Source organism: Vidua macroura, chromosome 5, assembly GCF_024509145.1.
Source record: "Vidua macroura isolate BioBank_ID:100142 chromosome 5, ASM2450914v1, whole genome shotgun sequence".
In the NCBI taxonomy this organism is placed as follows: Eukaryota; Metazoa; Chordata; class Aves; order Passeriformes; family Viduidae; genus Vidua; species Vidua macroura.
The window spans coordinates 14,430,563-14,448,489 of NC_071575.1; the positions used below are offsets into that span (position 1 = coordinate 14,430,563).

General features: G+C 37.0%; 1 protein-coding gene across 3 annotated transcripts in view; it reads right to left on the minus strand.

The window, feature by feature from the left end:
* NR2C1 (nuclear receptor subfamily 2 group C member 1) overlaps positions 1 to 17,927 on the minus strand; it is a 46,900-nt gene that overhangs the window by 20,270 nt on the left and 8,703 nt on the right. Inside the window, exons 2-5 of one of the 3 annotated variants that reach the window (XM_053978045.1) lie at positions 12,837 to 12,912; positions 8,287 to 8,394; positions 3,769 to 3,999; positions 318 to 399 (exon numbers count right to left, since the gene is read on the minus strand). In XM_053978045.1, the coding sequence (XP_053834020.1) occupies positions 318 to 399; positions 3,769 to 3,999; positions 8,287 to 8,394; positions 12,837 to 12,890 (475 nt within the window). In that variant the 5' untranslated portion in view covers positions 12,891 to 12,912. The remainder of the gene's footprint in view (positions 1 to 317; positions 400 to 3,768; positions 4,000 to 8,286; positions 8,395 to 12,836; positions 12,913 to 17,927) is intronic. The other 2 variants (XM_053978046.1, XM_053978047.1) reach the window with 2 other exon arrangements.

The window sequence follows — 17,927 nt, forward strand, 5'->3', positions numbered from 1 at the left end:
ACAGAGCTCAAGAAGCGTTTGGACAAGGCTCTCAAACACAGGGTGTGACTCTTGGGGTGTCCAGTGCAGGGCCAAGAGTTGGACTTCAGTGACCCTTGAGGGTTCCTTCCAACTCAGGATATTCTATGATTCTGTGTAAAACAACAATAAATTCTATCCATGGATGCAAGAGTACCATTTAGTGAAAATCACCACTGCACGTATAGAAATTTATACATTTATATGCATGTAAACTGTTACACAGCTTCAGAAGAATTTTAAACAGCTTTTATAAAATTGCACCACCTTAAAAAAAAAAAAAAGAAAAATACAAATACCTGATGCTTTGTCTCCACACACAACACACAGATCAAACACTTTATTTAGGCCCTGTTCACTGGGGGAGTTGTCCGTTAAAATCTGAAAAAAAGTGGGAAAGAATTTAATTTTTATTTTTCTTACCATCTAGAAATAGTAAAATATATCTTATGCTTGTGTTTTTTTGTCTAAGATAGGGAACTAAATCTACAAAGCATCATGTTTTCTTGATTACACCTAATGGTCTTCAGAGACACAAAGTCGCTACCTGCCATGCCACTATGCTCCCTTTCAGAAGGGAACAAGAGTTTTATTTGTAATGCTTTTGAGAAGAATTCAAGATTTCATTTCTCCAAATACTACTTCTGCAAAATGGACTGACATTTTGAAAAACTTTTAGCATCTGCATACTTTTACCATTTGTTCAATTTTATATTTATATACTACTGTCTCATCAATAGTGCAGAAGAGATGGAAGCACTAAACAGATGGAACAAAAAAAATTCCTTGCAAAGGCTACTAGACCTACACAGAGGTTTATTAACTTATTTTTTAATAATACACATAAATATGGACCAAAAGTAAATGTAACTCTGGACACAACCTTTAACTTCCAACTGGTATATAGCTTGGCTTTCAGTAACAGTTTGATATTATTAAAGTATTCTTGTCTCATTCATCTATCTCTGGTACCTGTAAAGCTTTGTTAAGAACATAATTTTAGAATCCCAGTACTACAGGGCAGGCATCAGAACATTTCACTTAATCTTTGAAAACGATCCCACCACAACATAAATAAAGCACAACATAAATTTCATTTAAGAAAGGAACATACAAATTACAAATAACAACCAAACATCATCTTGACATGGAAAAGAAAAAAATGTTCTTCTCATTCAAAAGAGAATATAGTTTAGAAGTTTGAAGAGTTTTTAATTTCTGCTGTGCCTTAAATGGAAACCAGACTCCTCATTCTTGCTTCACATGTTCAGAACAAGACCTCTGATAAAAAGGGAAGTAACAGAAAGTGCTCTCTCTTCCACAGAGAAAATTTAGAAATTGTGCTTTTTAGAGTTTGGAACATAGTACAGATGATATATGTAGGAAAGTTTAACAAGCATACTTCTTTCTAGTTAGCTTTGTTACCAATACAGTCTCTGAGATTCATCTGTTTTCTTTAAAAAAACACCAACTTTTTAAGAAAAATAAGATGATGAGTTAAGAGAATATTAACCTATTGATCCTTCCAAATTTCCAGTATTAACATTACGTATTTTCATTATATTATAGAAAATATAAATTCTAAGTCCTTCCATAAATTAAGGCTACACTGAAATGGGAAGTTCCACATAAGGAAGGACTACAGAATCAGCCCATGAGGAGATAAAAACCCCAGACTCAGAGAACTTATTAACTGACCTTGAACATGAAGAATAAAAATTTATTATTAATATGAAAAAGAGCCACTGAAGTTAAAATAGATGATGGGAGAAAGGGTCTTGCCAAATGAGTCAATGTAAAGATAAGATGCAATAACAGAGAAGTTTTTGCCAGAACAAACAAATGGGCATTTCAAGTGAAGACTACAGAAGAAGAAGAAGAAAACAGGTGAAACTGGAGACGGAAAAATCATCTGAGGGAGAAAATACAAAAGATTCCAAAGGTATGCGGGTGAACAGCAAATGAATGGTACTCTGTATTTCACAAACTTTTAAATGGACAAAGGAAATCTCGACCCATACATATTGGTGGACAACAGAACAATTTAACTGGAGTGACAGAATACCCTGTTGCTTCTCAAACTGACCTATTTTGCCCAAATGATACTATCAGAACTACAGCTTTCAATTTTTTTTACAGATTTCCTCTTTTCCTGAATTTTGCCTTATAAACCAGTGTGGCACACTTCTCATCTCTTAAGCTGTCTTTGAAAATAAATTTTATGTGGACTACTTATATCCCACTGCTTTATATTTTTGTTGAGGCTTACCTAAAATACAAAGTGTATCATAACACTAAGCATGCTTCAATGTCTCTCAATAGGATTGGCTTTTGCTACTGGTCCCCTATTCACAGTAATCAAATTCTTTGGAGCAAGGACCTAGGGTGTTCATTTGCAAAGAACTATGAATTTCAAGACCAGTAGTATTATATAATACAGAGATTCTTTCAAGCTTACACAATGTGTGGGTAGTGAATCAGTTGACTGGTTCACAGAAGAGCACAAACTGAACAGTTTAATGGTCTGCAGCTGAAAAAAAGATTGCTTAAAAGAGGATTTTGTAGTGATCTGTAAACCTCCACACAAATCTTTAACAGTATCTTCTAGAGACACCTAATTAAACAATTCTCTCAGATGGTCAAATAATCTAATGTATTCTTGGCACACCATAGGATATTAGACAGAATAAAGCTTACATGATCTATATAAATAACAAAAAAAGGTTGTTTAAATTTAATAGCAGCTATCCAATATGATGATCTAACTGCAGTCTCCAAATCAGGAGGTTCTTCTGTATCATCAGCTAATGGAAATAAAAGGATATTTTAAAAAGATCATTATTTGACCATCTTTTAACATTTTCCCTTAGGCAGCTGTTATGGTCATAATGTTTAAGTGTTTGATACAAGACTAAATGGACTGCAGCCATTTGAATGTTGTCTGGCTGATTGTAACAGCAGCATAAATGTGTGTGGGTGGAACACATGCAGTAACTGTACTTTAGCTGGAGTGCAGTAACCTCCTGTTTCTGAATAGGAGGTCACATCTCCGAACTCTTCTTGCATGTTTTTGACATTCTTCACATCAGTGCCATCTCATCCCTGCCTGGCTGAGAATGTAGGACAGAAAGCTTGGAAGTTGGGAGGGTGTCAGCTAAGAAGTGGCACATATAATGTGCATGGGAGTAAGGTACACTGGGAACCAGCTAAGGGAGTTACAACCCTGCCTGGTTACAATGTCACATTAATAAATACAAAATCATTAGTGTTGCTTCCTCACCCCCATGGAGTAATGTAATGCCCCACTAAATAGTCAAAGTGCTGCTGTGGACTACAATTCACACAGCTGAACAGTAGTTGCAACAGCGTGCAAAAAGGAAAACAAGCAAAGGGAATGTTAAGCGAGAAGGACAATGGAGAAAAGTGAACGTTTTTCAACAATACATGAAAACGGATGGAGAGTGAATGAGCAGAAATAAAGGACTGTTGGCATGGCAGAATCTGGAAACGACAATAAAAATAACTGTATTCTTCCTAATGTTATGAGCCAACATATAAATTTTAAAAGCAAGAAATTTACTAACAAAAGATTTTTCAAAATTTTTAAGTATCCGCAGTGAGTCGTAGTGCAAGGAAAATTATACCTTAAAAAAAAACCAAAAAGGAGAACCCAGACAGACTTATTTGGAAATAAAACATCTTTTCTTATCCCATTTGAATGAAAAATATGAAATAAAGTGGATTATCTACCTGGATGTGTTGTGCAGATATATCAGGGGATGCAAAAAACAGTTGGTTGACACCTGCAGCATCTGGAGTTGCTAGGATAACTTTTCCTGGAGTGGAATCTTGTCTGGCAAGGATCACCTTGCTTGGGGTAGAGCCATCATGATTTGTTAAGATGAACTGCTTGCCTGCTGAGCTCTGATCAAGTGATGTAACAATCTGAATCTTCTGGCCCGTCTGCTGATCTGTGACAATCTAATAATACATTTATCTCAAATTGTTATGGTGATTTAACTTTTTGGACCCAATCCGGGCACTTGAAGAAAATGGGATTTTGCCTTTCACATTTGAGAAGCAGGATCATCTTCCCCTCCGTCACACAAGAGCGAATTAAACTCAGGCGAAAACTTGGATTTTCACTGTATTTGAAACACATTTCAATCAAGGGTGTTTGAAGTCAAATGCCGAGTTCGTACTCAATTTCTACAACTGACGCATGTTTTTACAACACTACTGAAACTCTTGACAATTCTAACTTCCAGAACTCAAAGCATATCTGTAGCTGAGCCCTAAGACCCACCAGGTTATAAGAAATCTTAAATCTTGAATTCATTGCTCTCTACATGAAGTGTTTGCAGCACCTCCAAGGTTTGGTTACTTAACAGAACCTTCTTAAAACCACAAACGTAGATGTCCAAGTGAATAAAGCAAGCAGCAAACAGCAGGAAAAGCAATTATATTGTTGCACCTGTATATACATTTTAGACTTCATTTTACAGGGTGTTTTTTTCCATTTTATCCCTATTTTCAAGCACAAATACAGCAGAATTTTATTAAATTATCCTCTATTTTCTGCCAACTTTGTCAAAAGACTATAATCCTCAGAGAAAATAATCAAGATTCTATATATATTCCATTATAAATCTTATTTTTAGTCACTGCATATCTCCATCAGAATACCTGTAAGGAAAACTGCCTGGTTTATTCTGGAGACTAAGGAGAATTATCCTACAAAGACTGTTTCCTGCAAACTATTTTGAATTATAGATTTTGAATACAGAATAAAATAGCTCCTATTAACTTGCTTTTTAAACTACAGACAAACATTTATGGTAATCTACACATCCCCAACATTCATATTACAGATATTAATTTTATTTTTATTACAGATGACATTTATTTAGTTGTCTAATATTTACCATAACTTGTTCCATAGTAATTGGGGTGCCAATACTAATTATATTTCCTAGGTGGAGAACCACGGCACAAAGAAACTGAACGAGGTATAATTTCACATGAATTTTTTATCAGCTCTGCAACTGCACCTTCACAACAGGCTTATTACTTTCTCTAAATGCTCAATACCTGTGTATAGTTTAGATTTTAATAAGATAAGCAGTGATGAGTATCCAATTTCAGCACTTCTAATGCAATATTGCCACTTTCAAATATTCAGAAATCAGGAGTTTCATTACACAAAACGAATGTGTTTCCTTCAGGTGGCCTTGTGTTCTTAACATGTTAATGGACCAAAATTCAATCTTTTTCTCTGTAAAATATGATTAAGATATCTAAGAGAAAAGTGCAGGTAAAATGATAAAATTCTAAATGCTAAAGAACAAAAATTATCATGGAATTTGGGGTATAGGATGAGAAGACAATGCTAAAGCATGACAATAATTATCATCATGATAAATTTTCTGTTCAGTTTTTTTATATATCCACATGTCTGGGACCACATATGGCTACAGCAGACCATTATGTCTTCTTTAAGTTCCTTTATGTTGGTTCTATATTCTTTAGAAGGCACACTTCCTTGCACTTTTCACTTCCTTCATTCCTTAATTTCCTCTTCTTTGTTCCATTTCCTTCATTTACAATCTTTATATCTCCTGTGTAATTTTTTGCTATTTCCAAAGTAGCAGATATTCCACTCCCCTTCTTTCCAAACATCTATTTTATTTCGATTAGGAGAAATCATTGGAGAAATCATTTTATTATGCTCAACAGGGTGCATAGATGTACAAAGGCCAAACAGAACACTGTGCTGTTTTTTGAATTTCCAGAACTGCTTTTTGAAAGACACTCTTAACTAAAATCTGTCTCCCTATCAAATCTTAAAAGCACAACTGTGTGTACCCCCAAAAAAGGTATATATTCCATGTAGTTAGGTGTATAAAAAGTATACTCAAAAACCAGCATGTCCAAACTTGAACTACAGCTGAAATTATTTCTGGGACATATACGCTAAGTTATCTTTTTTCCTACTGTAGCCCAGCAGTGTAATTAAAAAAATATATGTACTTGTAAATAGGCAGGACAATAGGCAGAAGAACCACTGATACTTCACCCAATTCACTTCACCTTCTATTTAACAAATAGAGTCCCAATCTTCAAATGGAATCCTGCAATTCTAGGAGGTTGCCCAGGTAGTTTTCACTACATGACATGGTAGGTATAGTGTTACATTAATATCCTTACAAAGCTATTCGACCTGCACAAGTGATTTCTGCACCTGACAAGCATTTGACAACTGACAGAGGCATAAGAGAAAGCAGTTTAAACAATTAAGCATGTTCTTGTCTGCAGCTGCCACACACCTGCAAAACCTCCACCTACATCGCAATGGGGACACTGAAAAGTGGAGTAGTTCACCATAGTACAACAACTTGCAATACCTAAATGTCAAGGTAAGAGAAAAAAATAATCAGAGGGAAGAGGAAAAACACTTATCTTCTGACCACGAATGGGTGACAACACATTATCTTTCTTAATAATCTGAAACTCAATATTGCTATAACAATAATATTAGAAAACAGGAACATATCAATTCAGAATTGACTACATAAAAACACATTACCCTCATGCATTTCATTTAAACACCTGATGATAATGGAAGATGCTATTTGCCTTTACTGCTTTTAAGCCTTGTTTGTTAACAAGTTTTGATTTCCATTTGAACATCATTTCAATAAATTAAACACCTCAGTAACTGTGTGTTTCTATTTTACAAAAAAGAAAATGTCTAAACACAGACAACTAATACACCTGTTTATAACAGGTGCAATTTTGTGCAGAAGGCCTGTTGAACAAATGTAACATTCATCTTTTCTCCCAGAAGAAATGCTAGCATTCCCTAAGAAGAGTGACTAATGAAACATGTTTTAAAGAACTTTCTACTGAGGATTTTCTATTTCATTATTTCAGATAATTAGGTGCATTTAATAATGATAAAGGAAAAAATATTCATTGAAAAGATATACTCAAAATTATTCAATTTAACATTTATCATGGACATTTCATTGAGATACATTTATTTCTACAAACTACTTTGCTCTTCACATAAATTCTTCTCTGAGCAAAGTTTTTATTACTAAGTTTGATACTAGTGATATGTTTGTAGACGTCTCTTGCAGGAAGGATGAGTGTTTTGACTGAGTGTTGTTCCACACACATCAAGAGACAACAACCAAAGTGCTTACTGTCCTTTTTGAAGACAGAATGGTGTTTAATTGATGAGCACAAATTAATTAATAAAAAGTACAGCTGTACATGAAGTGTAGAAATGGAGCGGAGGTAGCTGAAAGAATGAAGACCTACGGGATTGGTAAGACAGATACCACGACTAGAGCACAGGCTGGGGGGTAATAAATCTAAAAAACCCCCTTAATATATAGGGGGTGGTTGTGAAGAGCCTTGGAAGGTTGAAAGCTTGAACATAATGCACCAAAACAGGAGAAAAACAGAGGACAATGTTTAGAGTGAAGCTGGTAAAAGAAAAAGCAGCCAAGATTATACTTGCAGCTGGCTCACTTAAATGTGTGCTTTTGTATGAACAACATATATCTGAGAATATTTTTTACATTTATTCTGCAGTTGATATTTTTCTCTACAATGAAAATTAAAAATAAAACTGACTTGCACTGACTTCTAAGGCATAAAACTTAAAATTTCATTCCCCAAATGTTCCTAGTCTCCCTATATACATTTCTGTGTGGATTTAAGTACCTACTTTGCCAAAAACTTCACTACTCTCACTTCAACTGGAGCTTATTACTTGGCCAGGTTATCAATTATAATACCAAGACATACAACATGGGCTGGGACAACTAAAAACCAGTATTCTTCTCAGACATTAAGTTTCTCTGCACTTTTTCATTACTTCAAAGATATAATTCAGTATTTCCCTCCCTGCTTCTGCTCCAAAATGTAGAAATCCTCCAACTTAATTGAACTACCAAACAGACCAAATATTCAACTTTCAAGGAATAGCTTCACTTGCAAAAAAGTATTTTTCTGTTCAGTGAGTTAGGATTTTTGTAATGTTAAAATTCTTACAAGGGAAAAAGAAAAAAAGAAAAAAGAGAGGAAAGACTGGAATGATGTTTTATTCCTATTTATACAGAAAGGGTCTCTGCCATCTGGGGCTGAATATTTACATTAAAGCAAGTAGTATGATGAAAACAAAAGAAAACAGCATGTGGAAATTGGCAGAAGGAAATAGTTCATCTCTGCTTTTAAAATGCATCAGATGAAGCATACCTGTATACGCTGTGATAAAGAGAGGCCCGAGTCTCCAGGGACAATCTGTATTCGTTGTGGTGTCCCATCCATCAGTGTTTGTGTACCACCTTCCTGGGAATGTGTAACCTAGAAAGAAGAAACAAATGCAATGGACTGACAACAGATATACTATTTTAATGGATCCACTACCTTAATGGATTAAACCTTCAGATTTCATCAACTTCCAGTTTCTCTGAACAAGGCCATGGAAAGTCTGACACTCTTATTCTATAAAAAATGCGAATGCTTGTAATCTAATTCAACACCTTAATTTCTCTGATTAGAAAATTCTGATCTAAACCCATTTTGAAATACCTTCCAATGTGAACTTTACAAACACTTTAAGTAAAGCAATTAGTTTTTGACAAGTCCATGTATGTCAACCAAACTGAATATTTATTACTGTTGATGTTCATGAGACACAATATCTATCATCATAGCTGTGCTATGTTTGCAATAAATGTATTTTAATGGCTCACTTGCAGTGACAGAAGGGTTTTTTCTACGGGAACAGCAATTGGCAGTTTCAATTTTGTTTTTCTGTTAAATAATTCTATAATGGGGAACTATTAACAAAGGTAGGGAAAACTACTGAATTGTGTGAAGTTTGCAAAGAGTGTATCTTGTATTAAAATCTCTGTGTGAATGCTCTCAAACACAATTCATGGAAGTGTTTTAACAATTACCAGTATTTTAAAAATTCTTCACAGCCTACAGTCTATGGCATATGGTAGAAGGTATTGTATTATTCATTACATTATCTGTCAATCAATAAAAATTAAGGACAGCTGCTATTTGTAGAGGCTTGATCAGAAAGGCCAGATTTTTTGCAGTACAAAGAGAATTTGTCTTCACAGAGTTTACAGACACCTTCAAATTGAAATTTTTGTCTTAAAATTCCCAGGTAACTCTGAAACCTTTATGCTATTCACAAAACTGCCTGCAACATCCTGCAAATCTGTATTACAAATAATTCCCAGTATTTACACCATTATACAAATACTCCTCTTCCCCTCCCAATTAATATAGAGAATATATATGCATATTGCAGGAAGGATACTGTTTCATAACAGTTTGTGAGGCTTTTTGCTCCTCCTGGATCAGCTTCCTGATTTTGCAACCATACCATCATCTAAATGCTAGTACCAGCAGACAAAAGCAGGCCAGAACATGCAGCTCGAGGTCAGTATGAGAGAGGGACAGGGTGGAGGGTAAGTACAAGCTCCCATCAGCCTATGTTGATTTTGAAATTTTGCCCAAAAAGGTGCTACTTTTGGTAGCAGTATCATAATGTACTTGCTCCTCTCCCCTCAGCATGGTAGGTAAAACTGGCTGGTTAGTCATTCTGTGATCTGGAACAGGACACTGATGCAGGCTGAAAAGCAGCCCAGCAAACAAAGGCTATTCTTAGCACAGATCAAACCTTCAACCCAGTCTCCACAATGCTCAGAAGCAGACGCATCAGAGCAAATGAGTGAGGCTAATCTGCTGGGGAGATTACTTAAACTGCCAGCACCACCAAAAGAAATGCTTGTCAAACTACTGCCCAAGCAATTTCTAGACACTGCTTTCTAAAAATATCTGATTTTTCTGAGTACACAAGTACTTTTAAACAATTAATCTGCTTCTTTGCTTAAGTAAAGGACAAAAAACTGTTTATTAACCAGCAGCATTTTCATTTCAAGAGAGGTACTTTCAAGCACTGAAGTTCTGTATCAGCCACTCAAATCGACAGGTACACGTGGTGATTAAGAAGCAATTAAAGTTTTATGTGCATTTACCTTTGCTTTACAAAATAAGCTACATACAATAGAACTGCTTCACATTTGCTCCCTTAAAATGTCACGATCCACATGTTGTGTAAGGTACAAATACTTTTTAACCCCACAAGAAGTCAGCTTGACAATTTTACTTCTATGCAGAATACAAAGTTTTTTATTGCCGTTAATACTGGTAAGAGTAACTGCAAAATTTGTTACAAATTGTACTTTTTATGTGTGTGACAGACTGTTTCAACAAGGATGTAGCTTACCTCTGTTACAGTAAACTGGCAGGACTGTGGAAATTAACCACCACTTAGTGTACCCAGCCAGAGATTAAAGAAATAATGCTCTTGGCAGGTAGCTTCGCTACATGATTCAAGAAATGTGGTCTTGATATAGAAACAGGAATTATCTTGCACTGAGCAAAAGATGACTAGCAGATGGCAGAATCTGAGCAATGACAATCACTGCACAATGCCCATACAGACATGGTTATATTTTGCTTCAATGTTTTGCTTTCATGCAAAAAGCCCTAAATTAAGAAAAGAATGTTTGTGAACACCATTGTAAAATTGTTGTGGTAATTTTGTGATTTAAAATGCTACATGAACAACAATCAATATTATAAAACAATCAAAATATATGTACAAAACACTTCTGACCATTATTTCAATGAGACACAGAAGCATTTCCATTCTCCTCAATATTGGAACACTTTTTCCTTTCAGGTTCTACTCTTGTAAAATTTTCTTGTAAATTCAATTAAAACTACTTCAATATTCAAGAGTATTATAAATACTAGCAAAAATACTGCTGAAGCTCTCTAGATCTTAAACTATGATTTTTCAGTGATTAGGAATGCGACCAAGCAATTACAGTCTGTAGGTAGGCAGGAATGTAAGTTATTGCAGGGAGGCCCCTGTGAGACTGCTTTCCTTGCTGATTCCACCTTTCAGGCAGCACATTCATGCATGGCATGCACCTTTGGCAACAATTTTGGCGTAAGGAGTCCCAGCTTGCTCTCCCCTCAGGGATGCTTTTCAGTCCTTCCAACCCTGCGCCTGGCTGGGCCACACCTTGTACGAAATAAGGACACTGATCACAACCAACAGGGAGATGACCTTCCTCCCCTATGCTGTCATTAATTTTTTTCCTTGTTTTGTCCACATCATGATGCCACACAGAGCTTACATGAGCAAGACTAGCATAGCGTGAGAATAAGTGGCTAAGTGAGGACCGAGGAACGGTTAAGCTGCTCTGCTGCCAGATGTGGTGTGACCATCTCAGACACAGTAAAACCTTGCTAAAGGACAAATCCTGATCTACACTGCTGACAAAACAACAGCCATGAAAACCGCAGAGCTGTGATTTCACCATGAACAAGAACAGCTACAGCTCTCTGTAGCACTGCACTTTCACTCTCCCTGTTTTCTCGCCTGCCTTCCTTTGGCTACCAGCCATCTTCTTTGTGCTGGCTTTGGTAGTCATTGGAGTCTTCTCAGACCCTACTCTATGCTAACCCAGCAGAAAACCTTCCACTTGTTTTGGCTGGGTTATTAGTCGCTGTTGGTGGGGAAATTAATAAGGAAAGAAACAAAAAAAGGACCTTCTCTCTCCCATGGTACTGAGATACTAAGTCAGCTCAGCATCTCCTGGAATCACATTATGAAAGTGAGAAACATCCCCCCAGAGGCTAAAAACCCTCATCACACCATCCTCTGAGTGGAATGTACATTTCAGCTAGCTTTGACTAGCCTTGTACTGTCAAAATGAAACAAATTTAAACAGGAAATACAGCCCTATTTAGACCTTAAAAAAGAATTACAGTCCCAAAACAAAACTGCATTAAACATGTATTCTCGCCTAATAAAGAGGACAAGTAAAAACAAGCAAACATCATACATCCCATAAACCACTTATGTTCTTTTGAGATAGCCTTAGCAACACTCAGATGCTACCAAAATAAAAGCTGTGAGAATTTATTCAGAGTAGAATTAACCATCCCATCCTCCACTCCAACCTTTCCCTCTGAAATCAATGCTGAGAGGAAATAAAATTACTTGAGAAGTAAGTCTATGTCTAGACAAAAATCCAAGAGTGGATATTTCAAGCTAAAAAATAACATTTATTTAAGATAAATAAACTACTGCCTCTATCTAATTTATAGAGGTGCTAATTTTAAATAGTCTATGCTATGCTGAAACTCATATCCACATCCTCAAACTACCTGTGAATCTCTGGCAGTTCTGTGGCTGCAGCACATAGATTCTGCTCACAGGTCACACAGAACCAAAACCAGAAATCTGCAGAAACAAGAGCTTAATCTTTCGACACATAGAAAGCACATATATTTGAAAGTGAAGAACATGGCAAAACTTTGCTAGTGAAAACAGAAATGACAAATGAAGTAATTGCACAGTTGTAAAGTAAAAGCTGTGTCCTGACTTTTTTAACTAAAAGTGAGGAAAGCAATCAGACAGCCAGATAGCTCTCTGAAAACCACTAGAGGCTCAGACAGCAAGCTGAAGAGCTAGTGACTTAACTGGAAACACTGCTAGATTGTTAATTTCTGTGGGGCGAGCTTTGGCAAAAAAGGCTTCACAGTGTAACTTTAAAATGGACATAGTAGGCTCTTCTGCCTTTTGAGGGAAGTGTCCAGAAGCCTTGCCTGTACCAAAAATTTTCTTTTGTGATTTTGGTTTTTACATATCAGTCTGTGCATTTTACTATTCAATTTCTCTTAAATAGGACTCAAAATTTATGTACCTCTCCCATTTGCTGTTCAAAAATTTGATGGGCCAGTTCCTCTATGGTTGCCATGATCTTTAATCACCAGAATTTCCTGTCAAAGAAAGGAAAGAAGATGCTTAACATCTGTAACTTCAAAAATAAAAATATTTGGGGGAAAATATAGCTCACATAAGTGCGTTCACAGTTTTATGAAGATGACATCCCTGCAGAATTTAAAGTTTGCTTATACTATAAAAATAAGTAATTTGCTATTTGAAAGCTTTGTATTCTTTTATTTAAATAACTCACACAGAGACTTCCTATTTTTCCTCCTCTTCCTTTTCCAGGCAACAATATAGTAAAATCACTGTGAGAACAGAAGTCTATTACTGACCATGATATCAGCAGGTACATATTTAACATCTTAAAAAACTGGAACACAGACAGCTTTTGTTAATGCAAATCTAGAGAGGCAAATCTAACTTCTGAACTCATACAGATTTTTTAATATTAACAGGAGTGTTTGAATGTCAATTTTGTAAGTAACAGGAGGCAGTACTTGGGACACAGAAGATAAGTGTTTAAAAAAAAAAAGATGCTGTTTTGTTATCAATCCTGTAGTTACAGCACAAGCCCAAATCTTCATAAGAAGAATTTTGTGGGCTTTAACAGACACTGCTACATTAATGCAGTAGAAAGGATTCAGATGCATGCCTTGTTTATTTGGCAAGGCATATATTATATTATTGATATTCAAATGTTCACTAGGCAGTACTTAAAAGGAACATTCACAAATTATAAAGCACTGTATAAACAATTTTACTGACAAAAGCAAATTAAAAACACTGCAATACCTACCTCTTGTATGAACAAAGACACTACTCTTACACTAATACTGGTTTTTGATTTAACTCAAGCTAATTCTGCTCTTAAAATTGGAAAGAAAAATATTTTTTGACTAGAGCAAGAACTGCAGGCCTTGGAGGTGTGCCCAATGGTACACTAAAGCCTAATTAATGTGTGAAAGGGGAAATACAGAAACATTTGTGCACTGTAGACCATTCTTAATCACTCACTAGCATGCTGCACTATTAGTTAAATTAGGACAAAAGATAACAGGCATGCAATTAGAGATATGATACTGAAGCTTATGCTGAAAAGCATTGTCTCCTAGGAAGATCTAGGTGTCAGCATCCTTGCAGGAGCACTCTAGTAGCCCACTTCTGCATCCAGTGAGCTGAAGCACAATCACTATTTAAAGAGCATTTGGAACTTTCAAGGCAGGCAATGTGTCTTATCAATGTTTTCTTCTTTTAAATAAAATACTAGCAATAAAGTATTGTACTGTTGACATATAGAGCGCCAGAAATGAGTGCTACTTCATTACACAATAAAGAAATCCCTTTGAGGTATTAATTTGCACCAGCTGGTTAGTTCTCCCAAGTCAGATGAGACTGCCCTCATAGTCAAGATGTGAGCTAAGTAAAACAACTTAGCTTGAAGACTGAAAGTGATTTAAACTGACATGTTTCACCTTGGAGTAAAGCTGTGAAGGAATACATATGTATTCAATTACAATGCACCAGTCGTAGGGACACTGGCTCTCAGAGAGGGATAAACCTAGCAGAGAATTTTTGAAATTTATCTAAAAGAGACTCATTTGAACTACACTTGCATGAACATAGGACATCAAGTACACAAACAAGACTGAACTCTTATGATGAAGAGGTACCTGGAGAGAAGTTTGAACCTGTCCTACCTCTTCATGATGTCTGGAACAAGCAGAAGGTGGTTCAACTTACGGATGCAGAACCAGCTGTCAAAGCCACACAAATCATCTGAGTTTGAGCATGTGAAGCATGCACACAATGGAAAGGAACGTACTCACTATTATCGACAAGGATTTATATGTTACTCACATTTATATTTTGACACTTGCACTTTCAATTTGCATAAACACTCAGAAGTAGGTTCTTTTGTGTGTTGTTGCTTTATTTAACTCGGCGATCCCTAAACCAAAGGGCACTGACAAAAGCAGTGTAACAGCAGTACTCTGTACTAAAATATATTAATTGAAATTGCCTCCAGTAAACCACGTAACTTTGCTCTGAAGAGCATATATAACAGCAAAAAAAATCAGCTTCAATATTTCAAGTATAAACTTTTAGACAGCATTTCATGTTGCAGATCGACTACAGATAGGGAGAGCTGAAATAGGCATTCCTATCCCATTTTACATTTTTGGTTTATAATTTCATCTCTTCATGCAGTAGCATACACATAATGCCTGAGAAATCAGTTCAAGCAACTGAACTGGCAGAAACTTCTTTTTTACTTGCACAGTCAAAGAGTAATTTCAAAAGCAGTTTGAACAGAATTTACAGCTCACTCCCAGGAAGGTGGTCCTGCTCACCCTGACCAAGCTGCAGTGGTCTTGACCCCACAGTAAGAAAATTCAACTCACTAAAAGGAGAGAAAACTCAGCTGGCAGAAATGCACCAAACATCATCTAGGTAAGCACAATGAACTTGATTTCTTTTGCAGTTAGATTCATTCTATCACAGTCAGAGGGAGAATATGTTGTTATAAGTCAAGAGAGGGAGGAAAAGAAGGAAGATTTAAGAAGAAGGCAAGCCTCCATTCCATTGTTATTGGTGGGAAGCAGACAATTCAGTTGAACTGCACCATGAAACTGTACCCATTGCTTTTGGCCCAGCCAGCTGGCTGATGCAGGTCACTCTGGAATCAGACAAGCCCACAGCCACCTGAGCGAGAAGCAAGGTCCTCCCTCTCAGAAGCAGCTATGTGTTAAGCTGTTCATCTTGCTCTGGGGACAGGGGAGCAGGACAGGTCAAGGAGAACTATCTATAAATTCTCAGCTAACTTTGGGACCGCTGTAAAAGGTTTTGTAGCTCTTATTTTGCTTACCTAGGGTATCTGTGTTAGACTTTACATCAGGTATGCTTAATGACTCTTTAGACATCCCTGCAAGGAATCAAGTCGAAAGAAAACAGCTTCAGCTGTTTTTCTTCTATTATGTAAATTTTAAAATTCAGCACACTTTTTGTTTTTAAAAGCTTATTTTCCTGAGTTACTCTGGCCAACATTCTCAGTAGCTGAATTGTTTCACATGAAATAATAAATATATTCTAAATTCAAAGCTACCTGAAATTGAGAAATGTTCCATAAACACCTTATAACCTTCATTTCCCAGCAAAGAAAATTACTTGGGGGATGAAGGAAAGGCCATGGATGTTGCCTACTCAGAGCTTAGCAAAGCCTCTGACACCATCTCCCCCAGCATTCTCCTGGACAAACTGGCAGCTCATGGCTTGACCAGGACTCCCTGGGTAGAACCTGGCTGGGCCCAGAGTGGTGGTAAATGGAGCTACATCCACCTGGTGGTCAATCACCAGTGGTGTTCCCCAGGGATCAATACTGGGATCAGCTCTCTCTAGTATCTTTATCAATGATCCAGATGAGGGGATGGAGGGCATCCTTGCTAAGTTGGCAGACGACACTAAGCTGGGCAGGAGTGCTGACCTGCTGGAAGGTAGGAGGGCTCTGCAGAGGGATCTGGACACGCTGGATCAATGGGCTGAGGCCTGGGGGTGCTGGTCAACAATGGCTGAATACAAGCCAGCGTGTGCCCAGGTGGCCAAGAAGGCCAATGGCATCCCGGCCTGGATCAGCAAGTGTGGCCAGCAGGACCAGGGCAGTGACCATCCCCCTGTACTCTGCACTGATGAGGTCACACCTCAAATGCTGTGTCCAGTTCTGGGCCCCTCACTGCAAGAAAGACTCTGAGGTGTCGGAGGCAGTCTCAGAGAAGGGCAACAGAGGTGGCGCTTAACGGGTTGAGGAGTGGCTGAAGGGGGTGGGGATGTTCAGCCTGGAGAAAAGGAGGCACAGCAGAAGCTTACTGATCTCTACAAGCACCTGAAAGGAATGAAGTTGTACCAGGGGAGATTTAGATTAGATACCAGGAAAAATTTCTTCACTGAAAGAGTAGTCAGGCATTGGCACAGACTGCCCAGGGAAGTGGTGGAATTGCCATCCCTGGAAGTATACAGCAGCAGGCTTAGTGGCAACTACACAGGTGCTGGGTTAACAGTTGAATTCAATCTTTTTTCAACCTTAATGATTCTAAGTATCATCAGTCTGAGTTTTGATCTTCAATAACCAGAAGCGATCTTCAAGTTATTATTCAAGTGAATCTTCTTGCTTTCAGAAATGCTGTTTTCCATGCTTGTCAAAACCACGCTACACACATCCAAAGGACATGCCAACCCATGTATGAGAAATGTTTATTGCTAGTATAGGAAAGAAGGAGATGGTGTCAATTAATTGACAGTTTTTCCTTAGAATACTCTCTTCTCCTTTCAAAATGGATGAGACAAATCACAATAAACTGAATTTTATTCAGATGTTTAAGACTGGTAATCAGATTTTTACTTCCTTTCTAAAGTTATCTAAAACACTGAAAGGAGGAAATCTGGAATTCTACAAGACCAGAGACCACAATATAAAAAAGCTGCACATACTTTTAGGATCTGCTTTATAATGTCCAAGAGTTAAAAGAACTGTAATAATATTAGTTATATTATGACTACAAGAGAGAAAGGAGAGCCAAGGCTCCTGGCAACACAGAAGTATTATGTTGTATTTACAAACATTGCCCAAATAATTTTTACCTCATTTATATCTCACTTTGAATACTCCTGCAAAAACTATTTTCAACTGCTGCTGTTTCAACTAGTAAGCCTATAGCCACCTATAACAAGTATTACTCAATTGCTCTACTGGTTTCCCTTTTTCACATCAGACTAAGATCCTTGCCTGTACTTTTCTGAATTTCTAAATTTCTGAAAAATGAAGTGGTAAGAAGTGCTTTGTCCCACAGCCATTTAGCCACTGACACAACTTAAGCTCTTAACCTCTTACTTCCTTCTACAACTTTCTTCAGATCTACCATTATAATGTGACACCCTGTAAAACTACAGAACAAACATAACCCTTCTAAAATTTTCCTTTAAGAAGATGTGTTGCTGACAACGATGTCAAATTAACAACATTAAGACTGTCAATATGATTAGACCACTGCCTCTGCAAATGTACAATACATTC